Source organism: Xiphophorus hellerii, chromosome 20 (genome assembly GCF_003331165.1).
Source record: "Xiphophorus hellerii strain 12219 chromosome 20, Xiphophorus_hellerii-4.1, whole genome shotgun sequence".
Lineage (NCBI taxonomy): Eukaryota > Metazoa > Chordata > Actinopteri > Cyprinodontiformes > Poeciliidae > Xiphophorus > Xiphophorus hellerii.
Window position 1 is genome coordinate 11,874,920 of NC_045691.1, and position 12,121 is coordinate 11,887,040.

Here is a 12,121-nt window from a genome sequence, read left to right on the forward strand (position 1 = left end):
AAAGATAATTGCAGTGAAATAATGAGAGGCACGCATGGCTCTGCTATGAGAAAACAAGATATTGATTTATGTGAGAGGTCTTAAAATGATGGTTTTCATTACAGGATTATGCCAAGTCAATTAAGAATAACCGAGAAGTTCTAAATTAACACATTCACAGCTTTCTAGAGACATTAAAAACTTTTAGGAAACTAAATTTGTCTTTAGGTTTTCTGGATGAATGCTGCAATCTGTGCATCAGCCCTCTGTTATTGCTTGCAGCCAAGCCTGTGCGTCCCGGCCACTACCCACTCTATCCTCCCATCAACCACTTCTTCATCCGGGGCTACAGCGAAAACCCCGTCGCTTTCTGCAATGCTGGTTTCCAGAACAAAAACAACCAACCAGCAGCTCCCGTGGATGCTCCCCCAGTACATGACGCCGAGGCCAGATTACCTAAGGATGAGTCCAACCAGAACAGCTCTGCAGAACTACGCGACCCACAAAGTGACGACGAAGGTGACACTCAGAATAATATGTGAGTAAGCTCTATTTCCCATTTTATAACTAGTTTTTTCAACTCTGACATTGTGGTTTGAACCTATAATATTAGCTCAAGATTTCATTTGTGTAACTTTATAAGTCCTTCAGCTTTGTAGTGGTGAAGTTGCCATGATAACCTTTCAGTAATAAGCACAATTACAGGTTCTGAACACTGTACTAAAAATATTTTATATCTTTACAAGCAAATGACTTTTCTTTATTTAACTGTTAAGTACAAGTTAAAAGTTGGATGTACACTTATAGAGAGGCAAATATTTCCAAACTGAAAAGTGAATGAGATTTAGATGCAGCCCAACAATATTTATGTAAATTTATGTACATCATAACAAGAACAAATTGGTTTGGATTCTGAAACACAAAGGCTGTCATCAAGACGACATCTTAGAAAATACCAGTTGCTGCACTCCATGTACTTTTTATGTAAGAGAAAAAGAAGAGGAAATAATAATCTGCTGCTGTGGGGATTATGTCTATCTCATGTATAAGTAAATAATTAAATCAAAACCAATATTAAATCAAAAAGATGCCTCAACTGTGTTAAAAATTCAATACTTTTTATATTCAGACTGAAATCTGAATCACTGGAACTTTCTAACATATTGTGTTTTATACAGGCTTAACAAACAAAAGTTAAAACAAATGTACTTAATCCTTGGTTTTTGTTGCATTGAGGATTGGGATTATTTTATCTGACAATTTACCACTTCATGTACGACATGCAGTTGTAAAGATTAGAAGTGTGCACACATTTTACAATCCCATATGCTTTTTGGAATGAATCAAAACATTCAACTCACTTAATGGTCTAGACATCATTCTTAATGTGGTTCTGATGTGATGTAGTCAGCTGCTTGCTTGAAGCTCTCTGTGAGGAACATTTTATTCATTTTTCTCTTTGATTACATCTGCATCTCCTGTGTCTGTGGTTGAAGAGAGAACAGCTGTCATTTGATGCAAATTAGTCACAGCTGCTGGACTTGACGGACGTGTTTGCGTCATGAACCAAATGAAGGGTTAATAAAATTGCTTTCTGTGTGAATTGCTACAAAAATGTTGAGACTGTAACTTCTTTTCTTATGACAGTAGAAATTCCCTTTGGAACCAACAGCCTTAAGCTCAACTTTCCAGAGAGAAATTCTGCTTTATTTATTGTTCACATAACTTTCTACTGCCCAGAGGGTGTTGACTTCAAATAATACAAATGATTCATTTAATAGCTATGACCAGTTTTTCTTATTTGTTGTTTAATCTGAAGATAAATACAAAGATTTTGTAACACATTTAACATAATTCCCTGTTTTGTTTCTTTTAGGCTTTCAGCTGAACCAGTAAGCAAAGCAGAGAAATCTTCAGAAATGCTTGATTCAGAAAACGGTGAGCCTCCTACAAGTAAATCCTGCTAAAGCTATAAGTATCAGCAGGGGCTCAATTCACTTAAATTTATGAGTGTAATTTCCTTATAACCATTATGCCCTCATACCAGCCATTAAGTTCAGATGTTGTTTTATAAACTCTTACAAAGAGCAGACTGTTAAAACAATTAACGGAAACTGTCCTGCTGCGGTTCATCTGGTTTTTATTTCTTATTTCTGAGGTGATAGGCAGATTTTAACTTGATGTGAATTTTGGAGGTTTCCACAATGTAGGTCAGAGTCATAAAGTTTCTACATTCTTACAAGATCCAGACTGTCATGTTTTAGGGTTTGCCCAGAGAATGTGCAGCCAACTGTGAGATCCTCCTGCTGCCTGAAGATTTTGTCCGTCTTCATCTTCGTGTTTGTGTTCGTGTGTTATCAGCAGCAGACTCTGGGGGAGACAGATTAGGCTTGCAGTGTCATTACTCAGAGAAGCCGTCAGACAAGCTGGAGGACCAATTCAGCCTCTGACCCAGTCATGACAGTAGTTTGAGTTGTGCAACAACACCACACCACTTTGATTCACTGGGAATATCAATAAAAGTCACAAATGGTGTTGGGATCACTTCATCAACATGCTGCAAGTGTTTATGCATTTCATTAAACATCAGACCTGATCACTGTTCTGCAGAGAATCCTTCAGGGATCTAATCACCATGGATTTAGTTTGTGCTGCTTGGAAGTAGCTGTGATGTTTTTTGTTTGTTTTTTTTTCTTTATTTTTATTACCACAGTAGTTTGTATTCTGTTCAATTTGTCTACCAGGTTAAACCTCTAAGGCTGCAGTCCCTCTTTCCCCTCTAGTAATTTCCACTCTGGTACTTCAGTGTGATGAATTTCAATAAGAGTTTGTGGGAAAATGTGGCCAAATAGCTCCACAAGGCTTAAACCCCATGTTTTTCTCCTGCTTTTTTCTCATCTCTATGATGGAGCCTTGAAAGGTGATTTGCTCTGACAGCAAAATATTTTTAGTACTTCTCACAATGCTTCTGTTTTGTATTTTTCTTCCTGAATATAAAGCCAGTGAAGCATGAGATCTGATTAAATTATTCACTAATTAAATCAACTTCCCTTTGTCCATCACGGGGAAGTAACGCTCAGTCTTTCTGCATCCCGAGCAACAGTCAAAGCTCTTTGTTACGTTCAGTTGTCGATATGTGTGTCAGGCAGCCAAGGGAAAGTTTTGTGAAATCAATTCTTGTCAGGAAGGCTCAATGGTAGATTACTGGATTTAGTAATAAACTGGTTGCCAGCACTGAGAAGCACCTGGAAAATGGATTTAGCTCAACAAACTGCACACAGGATAAATATGGTCAGGAAAAAAACCTCCATTTTCTATGTAAACGCTGCTCTGCTGCACTGATTGTCTACCAGTAATGGCAGCTTTTAAGAAGGATGTGCTTTTAATGAACATTTTAATGAAATTATGCTTTTGGAACCTGGATGGTTTCTGATATTTGCTGTACAAAAAGAAATACTGACAGCAATGGCTCTCCTCTTGTTCAGCCAGGTCCAACGAAAGCAATGAATGAAAACAACCAGGAATCACATTAGCATTCATCTTCATCTGCTCTGTGCTTAAGCTTGTATTTGCTTTTTGGTTAAATTCAGACATTAAAGTACCTCTTGGTCAGACCCACATTAACTAGAGGTCTGTTGTGCAGCTGAGTCAATTTTATAGCTTTTTGTTCAGAAAAGGGTTCTCATTCCATTTATATTCATAGTCTCTGTCCTGAAGTTTCATTCTAATCCTTTTTATAATTTGCATAGCCATAATGACAGGAAGACCTAAACTGTGCAGAAATATATTAAAAATGTGTTGCTCCTGCCTCTTTTCATTCATTTTTCTTGAGAAAAACTTGTGTTTTATTGTTTTTGTTGTTGTTATATGAACAAAATAACAGAAGAAAAATGCAGCTTTTTAACTGGTAATGAATAATATGAGTGAAAGAATTATGGAAAATTCTGAATGATGATTCTAATTAGCTTTTGAGTATGATTTTAGTGTTTAAACAACCTTAAAAAGGCACATATATTCATACAATCTTTCCTCTTTCAGCTGTGTTCAGGCTGCTACCTATTGATTAATACATTTTGATGAGAACTGAAAAATATGTAAACAATGTTGTAAAAGACGATGGCAAGAACAATGAAAGAGAAAAAGATGCTAAAAAGTCAGTTACATTTTGAACTGGAATAACTTCTGGCATCAGGGCGTAACACAATATCTCTCAAAAACAAAAGTACTAAGATAAGACTCTATAGCCAGAATATTAGTTCATATTGTGAAAATATACCTCACAATTTATCTTTTGTGGAAGTGAGATATGTTTTCAGAGCACAGTAGCTTGGGGACCTAACAAACTGACACCATGTAAAAGGATTTAAAAGTGCTAGAAGAGATGGATTGCTACTTACCACTTAGATTTTGTCAACCATCAAACAGCAATTTCTGGATGTGTGTCAGCTCTCTCATTTATGCAGATACCTCTCACAAGATTACTTTCTATTTGTGAGCCATGCAGTTATGGGAAAGCCTGACTTTTCACGACATGATCAGTCTGTATTTTTCTCATGGTGGTTTAAATGCACCACAGAAATATAGGTTCAATGTTGATATTCTGAACACACTATCACCTCACACAGTTCATCTAAAGGTAGTTTGTTTTTTCGCAAGAACATGTTTGTTTAGTTCTTAAAAGTAAACTTCCACTCACTACAAGAATAGCTAATACTTATTCAATTTGGAAAACAATGCTGGTTGTGACTTATTTATGTTTCATAGTTTCTAAAATGCTGTGATTCTTGCTTTAAAATGCATTATTTGCACTTTATCCAGAAGTAGAATACAACCATTTGTCCTGAGTAACGTGTTTTTAATTCTATAAACTTAAAGTAAAGTCTTGCTGCAGCCTTAATTGCCATGATGTTTTATGCAGCTGCTTGTTCCAAAGTGACTAATCTTCAGTGGCTCTCAGATGTAATATTTAAGTCTATGTGTGTCTTTTGTAACCCCACTTCGTCCAAGTCATAACACCACCAAACCCCATTCACTGTGCACCTGTCTGTGTCCTTATGCACTGTTTCTGTCCACAGGAAACACCACAGATTTCAATGACAACAGGTAAGACTATGGTGAACCCAGTTTGTCTTCATGTTCTGATTCCACTTGTACATTAAGAACATGCAACATATCAGCTCTGAAATGCCGTCCTCACCTTTGCATCTCCCTGCTCCATTGCTGCCCCCTTGCTGCGGACACTGCTACTGCTGCTGCAACGCCCTGTGATCCTGGTGTGTGTGCATCTGTGTATGTGTGTGATGGTTAGCATGTGTCTGAATGTGAATTCTGTGCCCAGAACTGATGTCTGCGACAATCAGGATGCAGCCAAACTCTACAAGTTGCAGAATGAGGCTTCAGCCAGCTAAGGTAAGAACAAAGTATGTGATATCAAAGAACAGTGTTCATATGCAAACAATAGATCAGAAATTAGTGAAGAAAATGTTAGAGCTATTCAGCACAGGCTTTTAAATCTTTAATATCAAATCTTGTACATCTTATGTCTGCAAACTGCAGCTGCATTAATTTGGCCTGCAGGACTTTTGCATGGATTTCACTGGTACCACTCAGTGGCACATTCTTTAATTAATGGTATGTTTCTTTGCAAACCCTAGGTTGGCTGGCAAAATAAGCTCTTGGGAATTAATTAAAACTGTAAGCCGATAATTAAACATCACCTAAAAATGCAGGCTGGAACTGTGTGGGAATGTTCTTCTGTCATGTATAATTTCAGATTGCCAGCTCTTATAGAAATTAATGGTGCCAGCATAAATATCTTAGTTTGGAACTATTGCTGTTTTATGAAGAATAACATTGCCTTTGTAGGATCCAGATGGATTTTTGCCAGCTGCAAGAGGCAGAGACAAAAAATTAGTTAGGGTACTTTGAGATACTTTGCAAAAAAATAAAAATTTAAGAAGACAGACATCATAAAGTTTTAGATTATTTCTTAGTCGCAGTCCAGTTATACAGAAGTATTTCATAGTGAACGTTAAGAGTTCATTCACTTTTGTTCAGAGCTTATTTTTTAATCCTGGTACCAATCTGCAGATGATTTCTGCTCAACTGGCCCAAGATTGTATGAGGCCCAGAGCAGAACTCCACTTCCTGTTAAGATCATAACCCATCAGCCAACACAAGCCAAATAACATATTTTTAGAGATCATGTTTGCTTGCATGTTCTGAATACAACAGTTGTAGATGTATGGCTTGCTAGTTACTAAATAAACTGAAGTTATCACACAGTGTGTCTTGCTTGACCCTGAAATTGTTCGGACTATTTGGTAAATGAAATTTACAAATAGTAAATGAACTGGAAACTGTGTTTCCGTTGCATTTACTTAGTGCATTTACTAGTGCACAGTTTCAATACGGATACAAGAGAAAGAGTCACTTCTTTAAAAGGCGTGTATTATAAAAATTCAACTTATTTGAGCTTTATTTTATATATGTTATAATGTTATTCTCTCATTAAAAACATACATGCAGCATTGCTTGACTTATTCATTCATATTTGAGGAATCTCCTGCGAAAGCCCCTTGGTGGTATCTGCTCATGCAAAGTGCCGCCTATTTACCGAAAGCTCCACCTTGGAGTTTCGGCCCCCAGCTGAGCTCCTGTTCCACAGAAAGACCCTCCAAAATGCCTTTCACACACACCTTCACCAGACTAGCGGCAGCAGCAATAAGTAAACAGCAGGCGACACTGAGCGTTAACTGAACTTATCGTAGAAGATGCAACGCTCCAAAGAACGGTTGTAATTGGCATCAATGGTTGGCAGGGAGAAGCATTGTTGAAGGGGGAGTGAAGAGAGTAAGAGGTTCTTAAACAGAAGCAAATTTCAAGGACAATTCAATTTTCTTTTAAGTTGTTTTAGTGCAGCATTTTCATAATAGCTGAAGGTAACATAGTTAGTTGGTTGTGCTACAAAATGGCACTATGTAAAATATACAATATGCCTCTTTACCCCCTTTAAATTAGTTGTGCTTACAAGCATGTATGGAAAATTGTCAATTAAGTGTTACTGCTTAATGATTATTTAGTAGCTGCACTTAAATGTGACTCCAGACACAAGCAGCAGAGTCTCTACTGAGATTACATTACAACTGTTCCCAAATTAAAGGCATTAAATTATGAAAATATCTAGTTAAAGTTAAATTCTTTTAAATTGATTTTAAAAACCTTCAACCCAGTCCTATTAGGTCAGTCTCCTGCAACACTTTGATTTGTCCCTGGTTTTGCACATGATGGATAAAAACTTCTTCAGTGTTTAGTCAATTTCTTCTGATTCCTGCTAATGGCCTAATCCTGCTTTGTTGAAGTAAAGATGCATCTAAAACTTGCAACATTTTGACCTTCAGAATGAGAGTTTGACACTCATGCTTCACATAGTTCATATTCACTGCTTTTGGGTGTTTACCTGACTGAAAATGATCCAACTCCAATAGAAAAGCTTGATTTGTGGTTCAGAATCAGGTTTAATACTTTTCCAAGAGGGACAGTGAAAAAGTATCATTTAGTCTCTTTAAAAGTTCTCCCTTCTGTTAAAGCTCTGTGAACCTATCAATCAAAAACAGGATTATTTTCCCATATGCAGTGAGTTTTGCTGCAAAAGCTAAATTTGTCCATAGACTTAAGCTTGTGCAGTATCCAAACATAACCGCCTTCCAGTTAAGATACCAGACAGAAACTGACACACTCCTTCTGCCAGTTAGCCTGACTCACAGGCAGCTGTCTCCTATTTCTACCACAGGTTTCTCTTTGTGTGTTTTTCAAATGCATTTGACTGTCACTCTTACGCTCTGTTTCTATGTGTGTGTGGTTGTCTTTCTGCAGGCAGGTGAATGTTTCTGAGGCCTCCACTGTAAATCTGCATGCAGATGATCAATGTTGTACCAGACTCCTCCTATCTGCCCCAAACCCACCTGCTGTAAAAAGCCCTCTTTGTGTCAGTTTCCCATCCTCAGCCTGTTCTTCTCTGGTTCCTTCTTCTTCCTGTGTGTGGGTAACAGTTTGGCAAGCAGTGCATCTCAAACACCTGCCAGCCTACACCTGCTGCTGCACCCGGTCACTATTACTTGAAATAGAACGGTCCCAAAATAGAGAGGCGGGGAGAAAGAGGCTGCAATGGAATCTGTTGCCACCAGGGTGTGCTCATTGACATTAGGGGCAAACAATAAAAAATCTATTTTAAATCCCATAGTTGTTGTCATTATTAGTAAACTATACACAAGTTTATAAGAATACAAAAGGTAAAATGTGACATGAAAACAGGTTGAACCTTATAGTTACTTTATTAATGTTTATTCTTTATACTGCATGTTTATTTTTGATGAAACAACTCTTATGTTGAAATTTTTCAGAGTACAGGGGCCTTTGTGTTGAAATCTGTTAATGGTTAAACGAAAAACCCTGAAACTAAAAATATTCTACTGTGTTTCAGTGGACTTTACTCAATGTTCCTCTCAGTCAGAAGCTGACAATTTCCCCTGATTGAATTTGGGGAATTAAAAGCATTCATGTTACGTTTGTTGTAAAAAAAAAAAAAAAAAAAAGGTAAAGTAATTGGTAGACTAGAACTAATACAGTTCTTACTTTCCTTTCAGCTTTTGAGAAAACATGTTATAAACGATGTTATATTTCTATTTTGACTTCAGACGATCTTCATATTTTGTATTCATTTTATTCTAGAGCTCTAGTAGAGTTTACTTTATCTTTTATTTGAAACCTGGCAGCTGATCAGCTGTTGTCACTTTTTGATGATCCTCAGTGTCACTAGCTGGTTTGATATAATAAGTATCATGGCCAAAAGTTGCATTTTTCATTTTTTCCATCATTCATATCATTTACTATTTTAAAATACAATCTTTTGAAACTTGGACAACGTGACTGGTGATTCTGAATATTCAAGCATTTTTATTAATTTTACTTTTTTTAACAAACATTTGTTCAGATTATTTGCCTTTTCAAAATGTGTTGATGTGAGCTTCTGGCAAAAAAAGAGAATAAAATTAAAGACAAGAAAATAATGTAGCTAAACCTCATATCCAGAGAAGGTTGAGCTCTTGACCAAGCACTTTCGTTTATGTTTACCTCATTCTTTGAAACAACACTGTGACAGATTGACATCCATTAACAAGAACATACGAGTCCCTTTATAATGGATAAAAACACTTTAGGTGTGTTTTAATTCTATCCTTAAAGTCTTTGTCTAGTTTTAGTATGCAACTAGTGCAGCTTAGATTACTTAGACATCAAGGTTGATGAAACAACACCTGAAGTTGTGTCTGACAAAGATTCTTCATATTTGATCTTTTTACGGATAAATGTATTTTTACAACATTGTATGTAACACCACATAGCAGTGGCTTGCAAAAATATTTATAACCTTTGAACATCTTCACATTTTATCACATTACAACCACAACTTTAATGTATTTCAATTTGATTTTGTTTGATAGACAGACAAATGAGTTTGTATGTGAAGCAGACAAATATATAAATATATATATATTTTGCAAATTAAAGTCTAAAAAGTGTGGCAACATTGCCATTAAATACCATCCAGTCCAACTGGTTGTGTACAGTAGTCATCTACTTAGTAAATAATCCCCCTTGTTTTATTTAATCTTAGTGAAGCAAAGTTTATTAGAGAACATTAGTGAACAAACAGCATCAGGCAGACCAAGGAACAAACCATGCAGCTCAGGGAGAATATTTTAGTGGTTCACAGCCGAGTTAGGTTTTAAAGTTAAGTTCATAGTATGAAATGTCTCAAGGTCAGCAGATAAATACAGAAACATGCCACACATTTCAAATTGTTATTACTAAATGATTTTGATTTGTAGTTGTGACTAAATGTGAACAAGATCAAGGCTATAGATACTTTCTCTAAGGCACTGCAGAGACTTTTATATTTTAAATATTGAAAACTTATCTTCCATTGCATCATTATCTCTCTTTCTTTTTTTTTTTTTTTTAGAAAATGTAAAACTAGTAACAGACATTTAAATGTTATTTTTTTGAACTGGTTTACATTGTTTTCATATCTGCATTTGCTCATGAAGTGTCAGAGGAACTAAGACCCAAAAAAGAAGACAGAACAACAAATGTTTAAAAGAAATGTTATCAGATATTCTGTTGTTGCCTTTTGTTGCCATCACACATCATAATTTGGGTTCACATCATTTGCTGCTGCAAAAATGGACAAACAGACGTTAAAAACGACATACAGAAACATTGTTTTAAAGGACTCATTGTGTAGTTGTTACATACTTACAGTACATGTATATTATCCCCATCAAACTGCTTGCAAATGATTGTTAAACTTTGAAATATAATTTCATCAGAGCATGGCAAAGTAAAATTAAAATGTAGCAACTATTTTTATACTCAAAGAATTGGTTAAAGATATAGATTATTTATTATTTGCTCTATTTTAAATGTGATTTATTTGCTTCCTGATTCTTCTTCCTTTCATACTGGTTGTTGAATGTGAAATATTTGTATTTTGTTGTGTAGATGTATTTTTCCATGCCTTTCATTTAGTGTAACGATGAGAAGACTTTGTATTTTCACCAGTTATTGAATGCATGTGTGGAAGTGTAATTGCTTTATGATTTTATTAAGGTGATGACTAATCTTGCTTAACCACCTCAGGCGGAAGCCAAAGGTTTTATCTTGTAGGGGATCTTTTAAAGGGGATCTAACCTGCAACCTATTTAAGCTGAGTTAAACATATGACAGAGGGGTTACTGTAGGTTATCAGAAGATGACAGAGTCCTGTTTTAGTCACTGACACTCACTGACAGATACATCTCATCTCGGCGACGTTTCTGACCTTTGAGAATGCAGATAAGTTTTGAGAACTGTGGTGGGTGCAGTTAGAGATATCTGAGCAGATAAAGCAATGGACCCAAGGTCTCATAATGCACAAATAGACAACATCTACAAACCGTCCATCACGTCATAATTTCTCTGTCGACATCTTGATCAGACAGTCAGGTTTACAGAGTCCAGCTGACCGCCCAGGAACTGTACTATCATGTCTAAGCATCTGCGTGTTCTCTAATTAAAACATTTTCTGAACTTTAGTTTGCTGTGATCTCCTAACTATAAATACACCAATAACCCCAAGCAAATATATGGTTTCTTGCAAAAGCAACCACAACAATTAAGCGCAACAGTTTCTCTGACAATGCAAGACCAAATTTTATGTATTTTTTGATAGAGCAGTATGAAATATTTTTATGATAAAACTGCTCTTTTCGAAAAGAAGAAAGTAGTTGCAAAAGTCTTAACATTAAAGTTATTAACAAACCATGTGGGATTCACAGCAAACATGTGGAAACTGCATCACAGTGGCTCTCCCTGACTACACCCCACCCTGTGTGAAACACGGTGGCGGCAGCAACAGTGGAAATACTTATCTACACAGAGAAATGGTCAGAAGCGATAGGAGCATTGAAGTAGGAAGGTTAATTAATTAATTTTATTTATCTATCTACTACTCTCAACCTTCTTTATTACCTTTTATCTGTTATGTAGCATTTGTTCAGTTCAGGTCATGAACTTAAAGTTGAATTTTTTGAAGGAAAAAAAAACAGAAACCGTGTGCTGAATCTGAACTGTTAACCTACTTTCAGACTGTGAAAACAGATGTTATGACATGCATTATAGATTCCTACTAGGCCGCCTGTGTTTACCTACCAACCAATCTGAAACAAATCTGGCAAGATAAATCTTGTGTGACACTGTATTTTGAATGTGAACAATAAGAAATGCAAGAATTTAAAAAAAAAGGGCAGGGGAGAAACTGTTTGTTTGTATAGTTGTGTGTTGCTTTGTTTGTTTATGGCTTAGTGCATGGAGTATTTTCTTCTGTAGCTGCAAAGAATCATCTTTGTTATGGAAAGTCATTTCAATAAATATGATTCTGTGGACAAAAACTATCTCTCCTTGAATTATTTTAGGTACATAAAATAAAAAAATATATTTTTTTGCTTAAGAAATTGCTTTAATAGATGATCTTGTGGAAGACAAAAAAATCACAACAACTCATATCTCACTTACGAATGCCAACATTACAGGTCAAAGTTCAGGA

The 12,121-nt window shown here is 36.0% G+C and overlaps 1 protein-coding gene across 1 annotated transcript in view; it reads left to right on the forward strand.

The window, feature by feature from the left end:
• The window catches only part of LOC116710824 (kinesin heavy chain), an 85,635-nt gene extending 73,826 nt beyond the window's left edge, over positions 1-11,809 (forward strand). Inside the window, 5 exon segments of the mRNA XM_075074318.1 lie at positions 262-517; positions 1,856-1,917; positions 5,055-5,082; positions 5,318-5,388; positions 7,855-11,809. Of these exon segments, the coding sequence (XP_074930419.1) occupies positions 262-517; positions 1,856-1,917; positions 5,055-5,082; positions 5,318-5,387 (416 nt within the window). The 3' untranslated portion in view covers position 5,388; positions 7,855-11,809.
• Positions 11,810-12,121: the final 312 nt, after the last annotated feature.